This window comes from Hyposmocoma kahamanoa, unplaced genomic scaffold, assembly GCF_003589595.1.
Source record: "Hyposmocoma kahamanoa isolate Upper Pololo Valley unplaced genomic scaffold, ASM358959v1 66, whole genome shotgun sequence".
NCBI lineage: Eukaryota > Metazoa > Arthropoda > Insecta > Lepidoptera > Cosmopterigidae > Hyposmocoma > Hyposmocoma kahamanoa.
Genome location: NW_020653854.1, coordinates 24,839,984 through 24,857,809, shown reverse-complemented (window position 1 = coordinate 24,857,809; position 17,826 = coordinate 24,839,984). Strand labels below are relative to the sequence as shown.

Genomic DNA, 17,826 nt, shown 5'->3' with positions numbered 1-17,826 from the left:
ATTTTGCCCAAAAATTCTATTGGAGCATGAAAATAAGTGTTAGTTATTTATTAACCAATTAAAATAGTTGTCAGTTTAGTTCAATGGCTCGGTCTGTCAAAATGATTTTTGAGTAATTTAAATAAATTCGTCTTAAAGATATACCAACAATATTATGTGCTATTAAATTGAAAATTGTAATAACAATCGTCAATTACAACGTTACACACATACATTCCGCAAATTGTAAGATAGTAGATTTTCTGAAAAATACCCGCCATTTTAATAATTTGACGTCACGGTCACGTGACTGTTTGTTATTTAGCCAATCAGAAATCAGTATCACATAACCACAACCACGATTTTGAGAAATGGCTGACGACAAGGAAGTCGAAAAAACGATTGCCGAAGACTTGGTTGTGACCAAGTACAAGCTTGCAGGACAGATTGCCAATCGTAAGTTAATTAAGAACCATATTATAGTGAAAAAAATGTGGGTGTGCTGATGTTTAATTGGTAATTTATTGTGGTTTGTATGGACGCGTGTCACCCGTGGCCATGCGGACAATGTGCCGCCAAGTTGCAAAGTTAATCTAGTTTCTAATAAATTTCCAACTTAACTATTGATAGATTCCCTCGGATTCCAGGTGTTCTAGAGCAAGCGATCGCAAAATGCGTCCCAGGCGCGTCTGCACGAGAGATTTGCGAATTTGGCGACAAGCAAATCCTCGAAGAGACTTCAAAGGTCTTCAAGAAGGAGAAGGACTCGAAAAAAGGCATTGCCTTTTCGACGTGTGTGTCCGTGAACAACTGTATATGTCACTTCTCGCCCATTCCTAGTGAAAGTGACTATATCTTGAAGGCTGGCGACTTAGCCAAAATGTACGTATACTTTCTATTGTTCTAATTTCAAATAACCTTATCTACATTATTGTTGAATATTAAACCACTTCCACAACTGCCTTAATGACGCTTGTAGAGATATAAAAGCTGTTAGAATGATGCTTATTCCACAATTTCTATGATGTTGAGGTTATACATGGTACAGATAGCATAAAGTTCACTATGTAATTGCCTTCTCGAACATTATACGAGTGTAAATTGGAATTGTTTATGTATGTTGTAACGTATGTTGTTTGCACTTTTAGTGACCTGGGAGCTCACATAGATGGTTTCATTGCGGTAGTTGCGCACACAGTCTGCGTCGGCGGTGGAGATGTAACGGGTCGTGCAGCTGACGTGCTTCTTGCTGCTCATCATGCCAGTGAAGCTGCTTTGAGGTTGCTCAGACCCGGCAACGAGGTAATTGAAGTTTTAAAAATTTTGTTATACGATTTTCATTAATGAAGTTTTTGTACTACCTGGCTCTCGTCAAGTGATACCACCCATGGGAGTGTCATAAGATAGGTACAACAATACTGCTGTCCACTATCTAAAATGACAAATAGTGAAATAACTGTTATAAATGCAAAAAATTATCTTTTAAAAACAGTTAAAATTAGTTAACGAGCTTGACTTATCGGAACTTACCCTAACAATGCATACCTGAAATATCATTAAAACGATTTCAATATTCTGAAAACGGGGTTATGGTTTTTATGACATCTCATGAAAATATTTTGTCACTTAGCTGCATGTTAGTTAGCAGATGGCAAAATACACAGTGGTTGCTGATGCGGTACCGACACTTGTTTAAAGGCTTTAATAAAAAATATGTACATTTTTTATGTAGAGATCTCAACATCTTGTTTAGAAATACATTAGTCTTGGCCTTTAAGCTTCATGCTGGTCACATTGCCTTAAAAAGTTTAATCATGTAATAAAAAGATTAGAATCCCCGCTATGTCAATTTTGTAACAAACTCTCGAAGATTAGGGTTATTATTAAGTTGGCTTTATTCAGGGCCTATGCATCCCCTCATCACTGCAACAATTGACTGATCTATTGTGATCACCACTAATTACAGTGCAGAGCCAAGGCTGACAGCATTGAAGGACTTTCCTGGCTCCGACAGATTTAATATCCTCTGGTTGTGGCATGTGCCTTCCCAGTACGGAACTTCGTACGCCCATCAGGGGGTAGCATTGGGTGAGTAGATGAACAGGAGTTTCATCCTCCATGCGCCAGAATCTACATTCTCTATTTTCTCTCTGCCCAATATTTGTCATGTGCTTATTTAAGCCACATGCCCTGTTAAGGCTCTAGTGATCATTCTTATGCCATTCCTGTCCAATGACAGAGCTTCTCTACAGTGTTTGGCACTGTAGGCAGTATCAGGGCTTTTGAATGCTCAAGACCCTTGTTCTGTAGCCACACTTCACTGGAGAGATGTGTGCTCTCATTTAGCAGAGTGAGCTTTGCCAGGCTGTATGCTATCCCTATGAAAGGTTTGGGTCCAATAAAGGTTTCCCTAGCACCAGCCTTTGCCAGTTCTGACTCATTACCCTCGATGTCAGAGTGGCCTGGAGCCCTGCGCAATACCACTGTATTACTTTCCCCAAGAGTGTTCAGTATATTTACACAGTTCTCGACAATCCTCGATGTTTAGGTGACTGAGGTAGTGCAAGTAGAGCCGCTTGACTATCTGAGTTTATGTAAATATGCTTGTTAACGTAGCCTCTCTTTAGGTTCAAATCCGCACAAGTAATTATGGCGTACACTTCGGTCTGAAAGATAGAGGAGTGTTGTCCCATGTTCAGCTTGTATCTGAGCCTGGGTCTCACACCGTGTGTACCATCTTAGACCCATCAGTATACCACAGAAGGCTACTGTCCTTCCAGGTGAGACTGTTAGTTTCCCAGTCTTCCCTAGTTGGAAATTCTACAGTGGTACAGTTTTTTAAAGTTTTGTTCGGGAAGTCATTCCCAGAACAGAGTGTTCCAGAATTGAGTCTTGGGCTGATCTCAATGTCTGGGAGAGCCATCTACTCCTTAACCTAGCGGTAAGTCTATACATGCTGTTGTGGCCGCCCTCTTTCTGTATGAATAAATGCAGAGGAGTCAGGTTCAGCAATGCATTTAGGGCTGCCCCAGGTGTGGTGGACATGGCTCCCGTTGCTAGCAGGCACGCGGTGCGCTGTAGACTGCCCAGTGTGACAATTGTGGTTGTTTGGCTGACTTTAGCACTCCAAGCAACAGCCGTAAGTCACTATGGGCCTCACAATTGCCTTACATAACCAGAGAGTAATCTTTAGATTTAGACTGTACTGTACCTCCATATGGCTACAGATACCTAAGGCCATCTTGGCCTTGTTGATCGTGTTAGCTATATGGTGGTTCCACCTTATGGTTTGATCTAGAGTTATCCTTAGATATTTGACTTCTGCAGAAAAGCCCACAGCCCTGCCACCAAGAATTGGTTCCACTAGTTTGTCTAGTTTCCGTCTCCTAATGAAGGGGACATTTCCGCATTGATTGATAAATCGTTATCTTGACACCACGCGGAAATGGTGTCAAGTGCTCCTTGCATAAGTGATGATATAGTACTTTGGCAGTGCCCTCGAACTATGATCGCCAGGTCATCCGCATATCCCTGAGTGTCAATATTCAGTTCAGCTAACCTATACAGGAGCTGATCCACAGCAAGAGTCCACAGGAGAGGAGAAATTGCCCCACCTTGTAGGCAACCGCTTACTGTGGAGGCTACAAGCCAGTTCCCATGTAACGAGATACTGGCCCTGCAACTTAAAAGTATGTTCTGTACCCATCTCGTGTTTGAAGTGTCCACACCTTTGCAAATTAGGCCGTTCACCAGATTATGGATGGGTGTATTGTCAAATGCACCCTCAATGTCTAGAAAGGCACACAGTGCTATTTGTTTGTCTTCAAATGCTCTTTCAACCCTGTCCACAAGGTGGAGCAAAGCTTTCTCTCTGGACTTTCCACTCTGATAGGCGTGTTGAGCGTGATGGATAGGACTACATATTAAGGACGAAGTCCTAATGTGATTGTCAAGTATCTTCTCCAATGCCTTAAGCAAAAATGGGGTTAGGCAGATGAGTCTAAAGGACTTAGCAAGAGAGTAGTCCTTTCTGCCTACCTTCAGTATAAATACAACTTTACACGTTGTCCATTGCATCGGTATGTGTCCCCAAGCAAGACTGGCTCTGTATATCTTGACCAGGTATGGTAAGAGTACTCTTATGCCTTGCTGCAGTAAGATGGGAGTAATGCTGTCCTCACCAGGGGACTTATACGATTTAAACGAGCGTATGGCCCAAGCCACATGTCAGGGTCTTATTACGTTGGCGGCTCTGTTCCAGTCTTCGTTACGAGGTAAATGTCGCGTCGTTGCTGGATTAGTTGGCGTATCGCGCAAAGCCCCCGGGAAGTGGGTTGACATTAAAAGGTCAAGGGTTTCAATCGTAGATGTCGAGAAGGTCCCATCAGGCTTCTTTAACAGTCCTGGTTGATGGGAATTGGCTTTAGCGAGCAGTCTATGTAGATGCGCACCTTGAGAAGCAATATCGATCTCCTCACAGAACCGCTGCCACGATGCTCGCTTGGCCTTCCTTATCTCCTTGTTATAGTTAGTTAGGGTCTTCCTGTAGGCCTCCCATTCCTTTGTTAGTTTGGCCCTATTGGTGAGCCTTCGAGATTTTCTCTCTTAGCTTTCTCAGTTTTGCATTCCACCATGGAACCTTCCTATTGGAGGTCCGAATTTTTGGCGGGCAACTTTCCTCAAGTCCGGCTAGCCTAGCCATAGAGAAAGTAATGTCCAGAATTTCTTGTCTTGACCTAGTAACAAAAGTTGGTGTACATCCTTCGTTATTAAGATACAGGCAATTTGATAGGATAAACTCATATGGGAACTCACCTCTGTTATTGATGTCTGAGCTCCCCCAGGGGGTGTGGAGAGCGTTGGCATCATATCCCACCAGAAGTTCTGCTTTGTGTTTCCGGGCGTATTCCGCCAGCCGTGTCAGATCTTCCGTGGGATTGTTCTTTTCTCCAGTGCTACTCCGGGGAAAGAGATATGCCGCTACAAAGTCATCAGTACATAACTCTGGAACAGGCTTAAGGTTAATGTTTTTGTTATAAACAATGCAGGCTTTGGGTCTACTTCCACAGGTGTTGTAAATCAACTTACCAGCGGCATTGAGTCCCATTATGTTTGTGTGGTTAACACAGGGTTCCTGAATGAGGGCGACATCCACGTTGCCTTTCGCGAAGCAACACTCCACCACAGCCGTTGCAGCCACGGCATGGTGGAGCTTTGCTTGGAGAAACCTCACCCTATCCCCCGTGGGCGCCATCTAGCGGGGATTGCAGCCCCGGCCGCGTTGCTGCCCCCGACTGGTACGAGGAGGACGAGGCCGTCCTCGTGAGCCTCGCGGGTTGGCAGCCCCACGCCCTTGCACTCCTCCACGTGCCGAACTGCGGCCACGTAGGTTCGGTGCCGAAAACCACCTCCAGACCGTCATTTAGTGCCATTACTGTGGCAGTTTTTGGTCGAGCCGCCCCAGTACTGGCACTTGTTGATGGCTGCGCTGTTTGCAGTACACCCGGGACAGCGGGTGCTGTCCGAGTGTGCCCAGCCTCCCGTCCGCGATTCTTCTGGGGCGATGCACCCAGAGTCGACAACCTAAGATTGGGTGACGACGCTTTTGCCAACGCCTAGCAAATGCTCGAACAAAGTCCAAGCATTTACTAGGAGTTGCCCAGGGTGTACCGGCTCATGTCTTCCCTTCCTATGCAATTGGATTGCATAGGAAGGGAGTTGAGTTGAGTATGATTTCAAGCACTGGAAATACGACCCTAAAGGCAAGGACTTGAGTATGATTTCTAGTGTTTTAAATCATACTCAAGTTCTGAGTTGAGCATTGAGTAGACTTCTGGAATTCGACCCTAAGTCTATATGTGTTTCAAACATGCTTGCTGTTAATATTGTAATCACAGCAGATATGTAGCAGGTTGGGGGGTTAAATATTGTACTAAATAACCTGTTGGCAAAGACGGCAAAAACTCGGTACTCATGTGTGAGGGCCTGCCTCTCAATACGAGGCGACACCCTCAGATAGAGTAGAATAATCCACAGGGAATGACATTGCAAAGCCGATATTGACACCCAAGTAGCATCATCAAGGCAACAGAGAGAGATATGTGTAAAATCTTGAATTGAAATTTACTAAAAATATAGCCCACAATTTGATGATTTTCTCTACTCATCTTGTAGCAAGTTGTAAAGGATATTGTGAGTTTGTTTCTACAAAGTAAAGTAGTAAAAAGTAATTAAAACCTGAAACTAAATCATTGTAAAGATAAAAGTCCGTTTATAATTGAATAGTAAAATTTTGTTTGAGAAGCTAATGAATTCAAATTCCTTTATATAACAAACACACATGGTTACATCCTGTTTTACTCTATTTATCGTGTTATACCTACAGTAATATTTTCAATTTAAAGACAGTTTCTATTCTATTATATAATAATATGCTAATCTTCTCGATTGTTGGTATGCTACAGCAGTTACATATTTACCTATACAGTTTAGATATAGGCTAGTTATTAATTGTTTGAAAAATTTCAAATTGAACTTTTGAAAAGTAGCTAAGGTAAGTAAGAAGTAAAAGAAGATAAAATGATTCTGCTATTAATATTGAAATAAAGTTAAACAGTGCCATACTATACTATGTTTGATTATCTTTCAGAAATAATAAAAATAAGTCTGATGTATGTCTGGCTAATAGTTGCAAAATATACAACACATGTTATAAAAGAGATTTAATTTTGATTATTTACCCATCTGTAAAGTGTACATTTATACGCCCATAGTGCTTTTTTAACCCTGGATCTTTCCAATTTCATTTAAATTGTGTCAATTGGTACAAGCCCAGGTAATAATAAAGGCGTCTCCTATGGACCTCTATTGACTATCAATTTGAGGAGATAAGGGTTGCTACACATTTATCGCGTGATTTGATACTGACAAAATGTTATATTTCAATTTGTTGTTGTCTTTGCTTCTAATATAATTTCGTAATTAAACTACATCCAAAGAGGACGCATAAAAAGCAATAATTTGCAAACTAAATTTAATTATGTAAAAGTATAATTATAAAGTCGTACTCAAAAGTAATGTAAAAACTAGTAATGCTATTCGTCTTTGTGTGCCATCGGCGACACGTTGCGTAGCATCAGCACATCGTGTCGCGGCTACGCGAGTTAGGGTCGTATTCCAGAACTGTACTCAATACTCAAGTCAGGACTTGAGTATTGCAGTGAGCACTGAAAATCATACTCAAGTCCTTGTTATTAGGGTCGTATTTCCAGTGCTTGAAATCATACTCAAGTCTGCTCAAGTCCTGATTTGAGCATTGAGTAGAGTTCTGGAATACGACCCTTAGTGAAAAATGGTCAAACAGTTATAAATAGCAAAAAAACAGAGCACAAGATTCTTCATTTAAGAACGCGACTTGCGCGAGAACGACATACGGCGCGAGATAGTGCTATTCTTGCCTAGAGAATAAGAGACTATGCAGTCGCGCGTATGTATAGCGCACTTTGATAAGAAATAGTTTTAATTTTAGTTTAGTAAGTTAAATTCAGTTACTTTTTGAAATGAAGTAACTACATGAAATTCGAAGTGTAAGCTCCAGTGGAGTACATAAGCTTCTTGCTTGTCACGCGATTAAATCGATTCACTACAGCGCGTTTGCGGTGCTTATAGAATACGCCGTATGCAGTCGCTCTAATAATATCTCGCGCTTTATGTCGCTCTCATGCAAGTCGGCGACCTGTCGTGCTAGCCCTACAGCGAGTATAGTGTGGCGAAGGACGTAACAATCTAAGTACGTACACGTAACAACGTAACAGCAGCGGCCATGTTTGTGAATCAATAATCTTTATACTTTAAACAATATGAATACTTTATAGCAAAACACTTAACATTTTCATTTTTGCTCGTATTTTTTTGTGTCTTCGATGTAAGCAGTTACTCATACAAGACACTTTCTCTTACAGAATTACCAAATCACAGATGTGATTCAAAAGATAAGTGCAGAGTATGGCTGCAAGCCTATTGAAGGCATGCTCTCGCATCAGCTGAAGCAATTCCGTATTGACGGCGAGAAGGGCATTATCCAGAACCCCTCGGAGGCCCAGCGCAAGGAATATGAGAAGGCCACATTGGAGACATATGAAGTTTATGCCATGGATGTCCTTATTTCCACTGGAGAGGGAGTGGTAAGTGGTAAATAATTCATTTAATATCATAGTTGTTAAACAACTTTGAATTTATTTTACGAATTCTTAACTATATTTCGTTTCAATCCATTTTAAACAAACTAGTCACTGACCCGGCCATAGACAGTGATAGTGATGGCCAACTACAAATCGATTAATTGATTGAATGAATCGATTTGTTTAATTGAGTATTACTAGCGGTTTTCATTACATAATCTATAAAAGCACATTTAAAATTTCTGAAATATTAATTTTAAATCCTCTTTCAAATCCTAACACTTAGATATTCGGTTCGATTGCGATTGAAATTTTCGATTTACTAATCGATAACAAAAACTTTAATTGAATGAACCAAAGGTTTTTTTCCGTACAGCACTATGGTTGCATAGTCACATAGACAAATCATAGTTATATGGTTGAAAAAGAACCTCACTTTTGGAATACGATTTTATAATGCTATTCAAATGGGTATTGTTGGAAAAAGTGATGAGATATCAAGTCGAAATATACGCAAAAGTGTTACTTATTCGATTTATTGAGTGATGCTTTATAATTTTAAACAAACAGTTTTGTTTACTTTTTGTTCAAAATGGATTAGAATAGATTTTAGATCGCATTTTAAGAGTATTTTTGTATAAAATATACTCCCAAGTTTGGTTGGCAATATATGTAAGATATTCAAGTATCCAAAGCAAATTAAAATAATATGAATAGAATAGAATAGACATTTATTGCATATATGTAATTTCTATTGAGCTGTTATACAGGCTGTATATTTGAAAGTGGGACATACTTATAGAGTGCGTTATATACCTGATTCTGAACCCAAAGAAATAATAAACTAATGAACTTAAACTTTACAAAAAAAAAATATTTTTTTTTATCGACTACTACTTGTGAACAACATTAGTTGTCGAAATCTATGCACATCACTATTATTGCTCCGACGCAGCGGCGAGTAGCGGCACGGCGGCGAAAAACAAAGCACAGGTCGGAGGTGGGGGCGCGGGCGCATACGCGAAATTGCTCAGTGTACGCGCGACCTGGATCTAACGAAGACACGTAAATTATTTGTACTTCCACTCGCCCGATCGTTGCAAAATGGGTATTTATTCTAACGTCGAATTGACTGAGATGGTGGGTGCGACTTTACGCAATAAATGGTGATAGTGTGAGGCAAGCTATTGAAATGTTCCCAAATCGGAGTTTACGCGGAGGATGTGAACAGTGTCGAAGTGTTGCGTGAGAGGATTATCTCAGCATTTTATACTGTGCGACAAAATGTGTTTGTGTTGTACAATTTAAAACAAAATGTACTATGCCGTGCTAGTAGAACACTTGCTCCGTGCCACGTAAGTGTAAATAAACTGTAAATAACTAAAAAATCAATCATTGTAAATAATTTGATTTCACATTTTTAAGTACGCCAAAAACCTCAATTCTTATTAAATGATAACTAGTTACTAAATCATAAACTTATCTTTTTTAGTACGTAAAACATTTCGATGATAGTTCAAGTATAAAATAATTAACATAAGCTAAAACGTAATTGTGAAATCATTCTTATTGTTGCTGTCTCACTCGGCCTCGCTTGGTAGTATTTCCATTGCACTCGAAATCAAGCGTAAAGGGAAACGGTTTATTCCTATGTACACTTCAAAATACATTTGTTAATTTATTTTTTGTTCTATCCCATATCCTAATTTTATTTTAGTCTATGTTAAGTTGTAACATGATTTACTATGACATGTATGAATATGTCTCACTTTCAAATATACAGCCTGTATAAACCATTCCTTTATACATTCACACTCATATATAATATGAATCAATTCTTTGTTCAAAGTTCTGACCCTGAAATTCTTTCCAGATAAAGCTTCTATAGCATGTCTGGCAGTACTCAGGGTAAAAAGAAAGTAATTGCAATATTTCTAAAATGACATTTATGCATTTTGGATTTAACAATTGCTGACAATCTGTTCAAATAAACTGATACATATTTATTGGTGAAAATGACATATATTTTGACTTTAAATAAAAATATTTTCACTTGTTCTATCTTTCTCTAACTCATAGTTTCCTAAAGTGGTCCCTACCCCCAAGTGGTGGCGTTGATGCTGTCTAATAATACTTTTTTCCCTTCTGAATTTTTGTTTTTTTTTATTTTTTTTTTATAATATTAAGTGACAGGACGAACAAAGCGTGCATCCATAACAGTTTTGTGTTAGTATAAAAAATGCATGTTTTCATTTTTCCCGTTGAATTTAGTTTATTTTGCCTAAGTGGGCGGTGAACCAAAAAGTTCAAGAACCTTTGCTCTAACTAATGGTTTCTCATTATAAAACATTATTATAAGCAATATAAAATTAATAGTAGTAATAAAAGTAAATGTTTCAATTTCGTTCTAGGGCCGTGAAATGGACACTAGGTGTACAATATACAAGAAAACTGATGAGATATATCAGCTGAAACTAAAGGCTTCAAGAATGTTCTACAGTGAGGTAAGTACATTATAACAACTAACCATGAAGTCAATTAGTAATCAGGTAGTGTTCCAATTGTTACGCCGTATCTTTCACGGTATAACATGTTGGTTTACGCGACAACTGTATAACAAATTTGAAATTCTTAAGGCGAGTCACTGGAGAAGAAAAGAGGAGGCGGGTAAAACTGTTGTGCTATAGCAAATGGTTTAGGTATTTATTAAATAACAGTCTTACAAAAATAAACGATGCACCTAAGGATATTGTCTAAATAATGTGCTACTATGTTACATGATACGATGTTCTTTATTCCGATCATATAAAATCCTCAAAACAGGTTAAATTGTAAAACAAATTATTTAAGAATAAAATATCTATTATTATTATTAGGGTGGCTTCATTTAGGGCCTATGAGGCCCCTCATCACTGCGACCATTGATCTATTGTGATCAACACTAATTACAGCTCGGAGCCAAGACCAACAGCATTAAGGAAGTGAAGGATTTTCCTGGCTCCGACAGTTTTTATGTCCTCTGGGTGTGGCCTGTGCCTACCCAGTATGGAACTTCTTACGCCCATTAGAGGGCACCACTGGGTGAGGAGATGCACAGGAGTTTCATCCGCCTCGTGGCAGAATATACATTCTCTGTTTTCTCTGTCCAATATTTGACATGTGCTTGTTCAAGCCACAATGCCCTGTTAAGGCTCTAGTGAGCGTTCTGATGCCATTCCTGTCCAGTGACAGAGCTTCTGTACAGTGTTTGGCACTGAAGGCAGCTATCAGGGCTTTTGCTCAAGATTTAGGTTTAGATTTGAATGCTCAAGACTCTTAGTCTGCAGCCACATGTCACGGGAGACGTGTGCGCTCTCGTTCAGCAAAGTGATCTTTGCCAAGCTGTGTGCTATCCCTATAAAGGGCTCGGAACCAATGAAGGCCTCCCTAGCACCAGCCTTTGCCAGTTCATCCGCTGCTTCATTACCCTCGATGTCAGAGTGACCAGGAACCCAATGCAGGATCACATTATGCGTTTCCGCGAGAGTATTCAGTATAGTTACGCAATTCTATACAATCCTCGAAGTTTGGGTGACTGAGGTTAGTGCATGCAGAGCAGCTTGACTGTCTGAGTTTATATAAATAGAATTGTTAACGTAGCCTCTCTTCAGGTTCAGATCAATTATATTTCGGCCTGAAAGATAGAGGAGTGTCGTCTCATGTTCAGCTTGTAGCTGAGTCTGGGTCTCACGCCGTGTATACCACAGCGTACGTTGGGTCCCATCTTGGACCCATCGGTATACCAAAGAAGGCTACCGTCCTTCCAGGTGAGACTGTTAGTTTCCCAGTCTTCCCTGGTTGGAAATTCTACCTGGTGAAGTTTCTTGAAGTTTGCTTGGAAAGCATGACATCAGAAGTCATTCCCAGAACAGGGTGTTCCAGAATTGAGTCCTGGGTCGATTCCAATGTCTGGGAGAGCCATGTAGTCCTTACCCTGGTGGAGAGCCTATACATGCTGTTGTGGTCGCCCTATTTCTGTATGAATACATGCAGGGAAGTCAGATTCAGCAATGCATATAGGGCTGCTCCAGGTGTAGTGGACATGACTCCCGTTGCTAGCAGGCACGCGACATGCTGTAATCTGCCAATGTGGCTATAGTGGTTGTTTGACTGACTTTGCCACTCCAAACAACGGGCCTCACAATTGTTACAATGGGCCTCACAATTGCCTTGTGTAACCAGAGAATCATCTTTGGTTTTAGACTCCAACGCTGTCCTGCCATACGACTACAGATACCTAAGGCCATCTTGGCCTTGTTGACCGTGTTAGCTATATGACAGATTCCGCCTTAGGGTTTGATCTAGGGTTACCCCTAAGTATTTAACTTCTGCGGAAAAACTCACAGCCCTGCCACCAAGGATCGGTTCCACTAGCTTGTCCAGTTTCCGCTTCCTAGTGAAGGGAACAATAGTTGTCTTTTCCGCATTAATATATAGTTCATTATCTTGACACTACGCGGAAATGGTGTCAAGAGCTCCTTGCATAAATGATGATATAGTACTTTGGCAGTGCCCTCGAGCTGTGATCACTAGGTCATCCGCATATCCCTGGGCGCCAATGTTCAGTTCGGCCAACCTGTACATGAGCCGATCCACAGCAAGAGTCCAAAGGAGAGGAGAAATTACTCCACCTTGCGGGCAACTCCTTACTGTTGAGGCCACAAGCCAGTCTCCGTTTAACGAGATACTTGCTCTGCGGCTTAAAAGCATGTTTTGCACCCATCTCGTAGTAGAAGTGTCTGCACCTTTGCAGGTTAGTCCCTTTACCAGAGTACGAATGGGTGTATTATCAAAAGCACCCTCTATGTCTAGAAAATAATTATGTACAAAATTAGATATAAAATATCTAACTTTGTACATAATTTTTATAAGGAGATATTTCTCTTTAAGTACTAGAGAGAATCTGCTAAATTTTGGTTTTCAACTGAAATCCTATAGTTATTAAAATCACATTTATCCCAAAATTTGCAAATTGCCTAGCGGCTTAACGAGAAGCCGCGCCGCCCGCTACCCCGTCAGTCGGCATCGGGCGCTTATCGACGTCGCATCTGTGTCAAATTTTCTCCGCCCGTTCTTATTTTATAAACCACTTCAAAAAAAAGGAGGAGGTTCTCAATTCGACTGAATTATTTTTTGTTGGAAAGGGGGTACATCAGTATTGGTCCCATTTAATAATATCCACCACTAAGGGTGGCAAACTAAGGGATGAATCCGGTTCCGTTAATCGATCTCTATTAAACTATAATTAAGATATAATTCCAATAATAAGCCTAAAATTATTTAAAACAACAAAAACCCGACTGCAAAAATATTTACCAGGAATATTAAAAAAAATGTTCCCCCCAGACTATTTTGTTATTTTTTATAGCATATGACACTCCCACAATCAAGACGAATCTAATGACACCTCATATGTCAAAATCCATCAAGCCATTTAGGCTTTACAGCATGAAAAATAAATGGACGTACAACTTGAAAAACATAACCCTCCCGTCGGGTAAAAAAGCCGACAAGCTAACTTTTGAGGTCGGTTCTTTTTTAATAAAAAAGTTATATGTACTCATATCTTTTCAAAAGCGCAGGATTGTGGAACACGGGGAACGACCCCAACACCTTACGTCCTTAAATCTAGGCTCGCGTAGAAATTCCCCGCGGCTAATATAAAATATAATTAGCCAGTTTCATTACGTTGTCTGGTCTTATTGTACACACTGAAACATAACTCATTTATGCAGGTCCGCAACAAACACGGTTCGATGCCTTTTAATCTGCGCAGCTTCGACAAGGAGACGAGTGCGCGCCTCGGCGTAGTCGAGTGCGTTAACCACAAACTCATCGAGCCTTTCCAGGTAACCATACAGTTTTGTTGCTCGTTGGTTAGATACATGTCCATTTATAAGTGATGTATCATTGATGAGCTACCAGGAATTTACAGGCCTTATTTCTCTATTTCTGGTTATATACTCGATGGCCCCATTGGAAGGCCTTTATCTTTATCTTTTATCACGTGTGGTTATTAATTATGTACAGTTTGATTGTCACGCGTTGAGCTAGAGAGTAAAACTACATATAATATATTCGATGCGAAATTCGCTTGCCATAAAAGACAAAAAGAAAAAATTAAAACAGCAGAAGTTGGTCAAATTAAATTTAAAAAAAAATTCGTACAAAATTAATAACATTTTATTAAATTTGACCAACTTTTGTTGTCTCTATTCTTTTCTTCCAATACAATAAAATCATTCATATATTGAAACTTGAGTCGATCAGCATTTCAAAAATAATCAATTTTACTCACTTTTATGGACAACTCATGCTTGACAAAAATTGACTATGCCAAATTGTTTTCACAAAAAAAAGACTTAATGGTTCCTAAGACAGTTTTCTTGTATCTTCTATGGTTTCGAATTTCCCCATACTGTCCCATTAAAAAAAAACACTGTATAATACGTACAGTGTAAAATGTTAGGTGCTGTACGAGCGGCCTGGTGAGCTGGTGGCACAGTTCAAGTTCACGGCGCTACTGTTGCCCTCCGGCACGCATCGCATCACCGGTCTGCCCTTCGACAAGTCCACGTGCAAGAGCGATCGCTCCATAAAGGACCCTGAATTACTTGTAAGTTATTTACTTGTCTTTTACAGTACAAAGGAACTTTTTAGGCAAGTGTGTACTGTCAACTGCACATCAAACTTGACACTTTTGTTATTGAAAGTGGCATAGAATTGGGTTTCAATCTTAAGGCGCCGCGCAAATATGTGTCTTGTATTGGATACAAGCAACCGGCGACTGTGTCGATTTCATATCAATTGTATGAAAATAGAATATTTGTTTCTAGTTGCCGGTTTGTATTCAACACGAGACACGTTACTCATTGCAATAAAATGCTGATCCATACTAAAAATTGAATATATAACTGTCTTTTAAAGTTCGGAAGTCAATGCATAAATAAATATTTTTGAATTTAGATGTATATACAAACATTGCTTTAGAACATGCTAAAAAACACCCATTTGACATGAATTAAGTCCAATCGTCGTTTGTTGTTTATTTGACCTTAAAGGCGTCTTCAAATAAGGCTGCTAACACATTGACTGCATGTTTACAGTTAATGCGTGAAGTCGTAATTAACTTCATGAAGTCGAGATCTGCATGAAACCGTCATCAACATCATGCAGTCGAGGTCTCGGATAACGACTTCATGCATTAACTGTAAACATGCAGTCAATCAGTTAGTAGCCTTAGACGCTTATAGAAGTGCAGCAGTAGCGCCACTGTGGCGCTACATTATAAATATATAATTAAGAGCCTCGTTCTCTTTAACATGCTCTGCAGTAAAAACTACTATTTGGCATTTGAGAATATTTTTTTACCTCTCACCTATAGACACCGAAACATGGACTTCGGAAAATAATATGTTGTTTCGTATGTATCCCTGTTATCTTTCAAAGCACACAATATTGTAGTGTGATTTGAACAAGCACAGGGTATAAAACTGTGATCTTTTTGAGCCGATTTGTATAATTATCGCACTTCGGTTTGAACCATCACTACATTGTTATAAACAATAAAATAAACATGGCTTAGTTGGTATAACGTCTGGCATGGTAAGCTGGAAGACGAATCCGGCCGGATCGAAGGAATTTTTTCTGAGTTTTCGATCTTTGTATTAATAATAATAACAAACCAGTGGAGTCATTTCACAAAAAATAATTGAATATCAATTCAATAAAAATTTAAAATACAGCGAATAGCGACATCTCTCGCCAGGACTGGTAACTGTAAAGGTACTAACTGGGTGATAAATCTTTCATAGATTTCTCATAGATGGCGCTAAGACTAAAAAGCACATAGAAAAATTCGTGAGGTCCACTGGTTCGTTCCGTAGCTTAGTTGGTATAGCGTCTGACACGGTAAGCTGGAAGATGTCGGTTCGAATCCGGCCGGATCGAAGGGTTTTTTTCTGAGTGTTCGATCTTTGTATTAATAATTATAACAAACTAGTGGAGTAATTTCACTTAATTATGTAGAAACTTCAATCAGTTCACTTGATATTACCATCATCATCTGACAGTGGGTCATTACTAGATTGGGTTTTTTACATTTTATAAATTGCCATCCACCGAACTTCACAACTACACTCTTGGAAATAATTAACAGTTTAAGTTGAAACAGTAAATTGGCAACCAGATGGCGCTGATGTGAAAATATTATGTTTGGTCATATAGCCAACCACTTTTTTGCACACACTCATAGCCCCGCACTAGAGAAACCCTGTAGTACGGGTGCCATGGACACACACAGGGACAACCACAAATTACACCCAAATTCAAAAAAGAAATTAATGTAGGCCTTACAAATATTTCTCCCAGCCCCGAAATCAAACCCGGGGTCTCTGCGCGGCAGACCAGCATACTGTTAACAGTATGCTGTTCTGTTAACTGTTACAGTTTGACCACTGATGCAGTTGCACTCGATTGAAAATTTACAATCTCGGTAAACAATTAAATCCATGTTCCTTTCTGCTTAAAATCCATTGCAGTTTTCGAGTATGTGAAATTAATATTTTCTATTGCCTACAGTCTCTACTCAACTCTTCGGCGAAATCAAACAAGAAGAAGAAAAAGAAAGCCGGCGCTGAAGAACCCATGGAAGTCGAAACAGCTGCCTAGCAGTGCCCTCCCTAGCACTTACTCAGTATCTGCAACCTCAGACGTAATAAACTCTAAACCGACCACCTCCATATTATGAGCCAAAAAGAATAACTCCATTTGTCATTGTTCCTAGAAAATTAAATATTCCCAGACAACTTTTTGGCTTGACAATTATCTACAAATCGGCAGAACTATTTACAAAATTAACTAATAACACTTACATGTTTTGTGTACAAAGTTAATGCCTTACACGCAATTCCTACATTTTGTGTGTTAGATATTTAATGACATTAGTTGATTGAATAATACAATGTACATAATAACATTACACATGTGAGGCATTGACTATTCAATGAAGCATAATCTAACAGAACACAAAACCATTCCTTGTGACGTTTGTTGATTTAAAAAATTGTGACGTGCACAAATCCGTTCTCACTCTTTATTTGTGCAATTAGTATAATGAGTGACCTTTCCATACTTTTTAAGAATCCTATGGACATTTCCTCATATAACATAGAATGAATTATTTTTTATTTATTGGTATTTGAGAAAATGAAGTTGTAAAGACCATTGAACTTCTCTATAGGATTAGATATTGTTTAGGATTCCTCAAAAATGCGGTGTTTGCGAGTTTTTGTGCATATTTCGTACAGTCAATGCCGTAAGCGTCTACTGAATTATTGCTTACAAAAATATATTTGCTAAGAATTACTAGATATAATAAAGGTAGCTCAAAGTGTTATAAATATATTCTGGCACTAGTTTAGTTTCCATGTAATTTTGTTTTGTTTGTTTTCTTGTATTGTTAAAAACATAAGTCCAACAGGGACAATGTTGTTTGTGAAAATTGAAAGGTATAAAATCAGTTGATATGTTTACGGGACTGACAGTACTGAAGAGAAGTCAATGAGGAGTGTAAAATATGCGACACTGTGAGAAAGGAATAAATCAAACTGTTCCACAATTGTGGGCC

General features: G+C 39.3%; 1 protein-coding gene across 1 annotated transcript; it reads left to right on the top strand.

Moving 5' to 3' along the window:
- Nucleotides 1-98: 98 nt before the first annotated feature.
- LOC113231804 (proliferation-associated protein 2G4) lies at nt 99-17,797 on the top strand. The gene is made up of 8 exons (XM_026466338.1): nt 99-435; nt 627-861; nt 1,128-1,281; nt 7,941-8,162; nt 10,571-10,663; nt 13,934-14,047; nt 14,668-14,814; nt 16,779-17,797. Exons 1-8 carry the CDS (start codon nt 351-353, stop codon nt 16,866-16,868), a joined length of 1,140 nt encoding a protein of 379 aa, XP_026322123.1. The 5' UTR covers nt 99-350; the 3' UTR covers nt 16,869-17,797.
- The last annotated feature ends 29 nt before the right edge of the window (nt 17,798-17,826 follow it).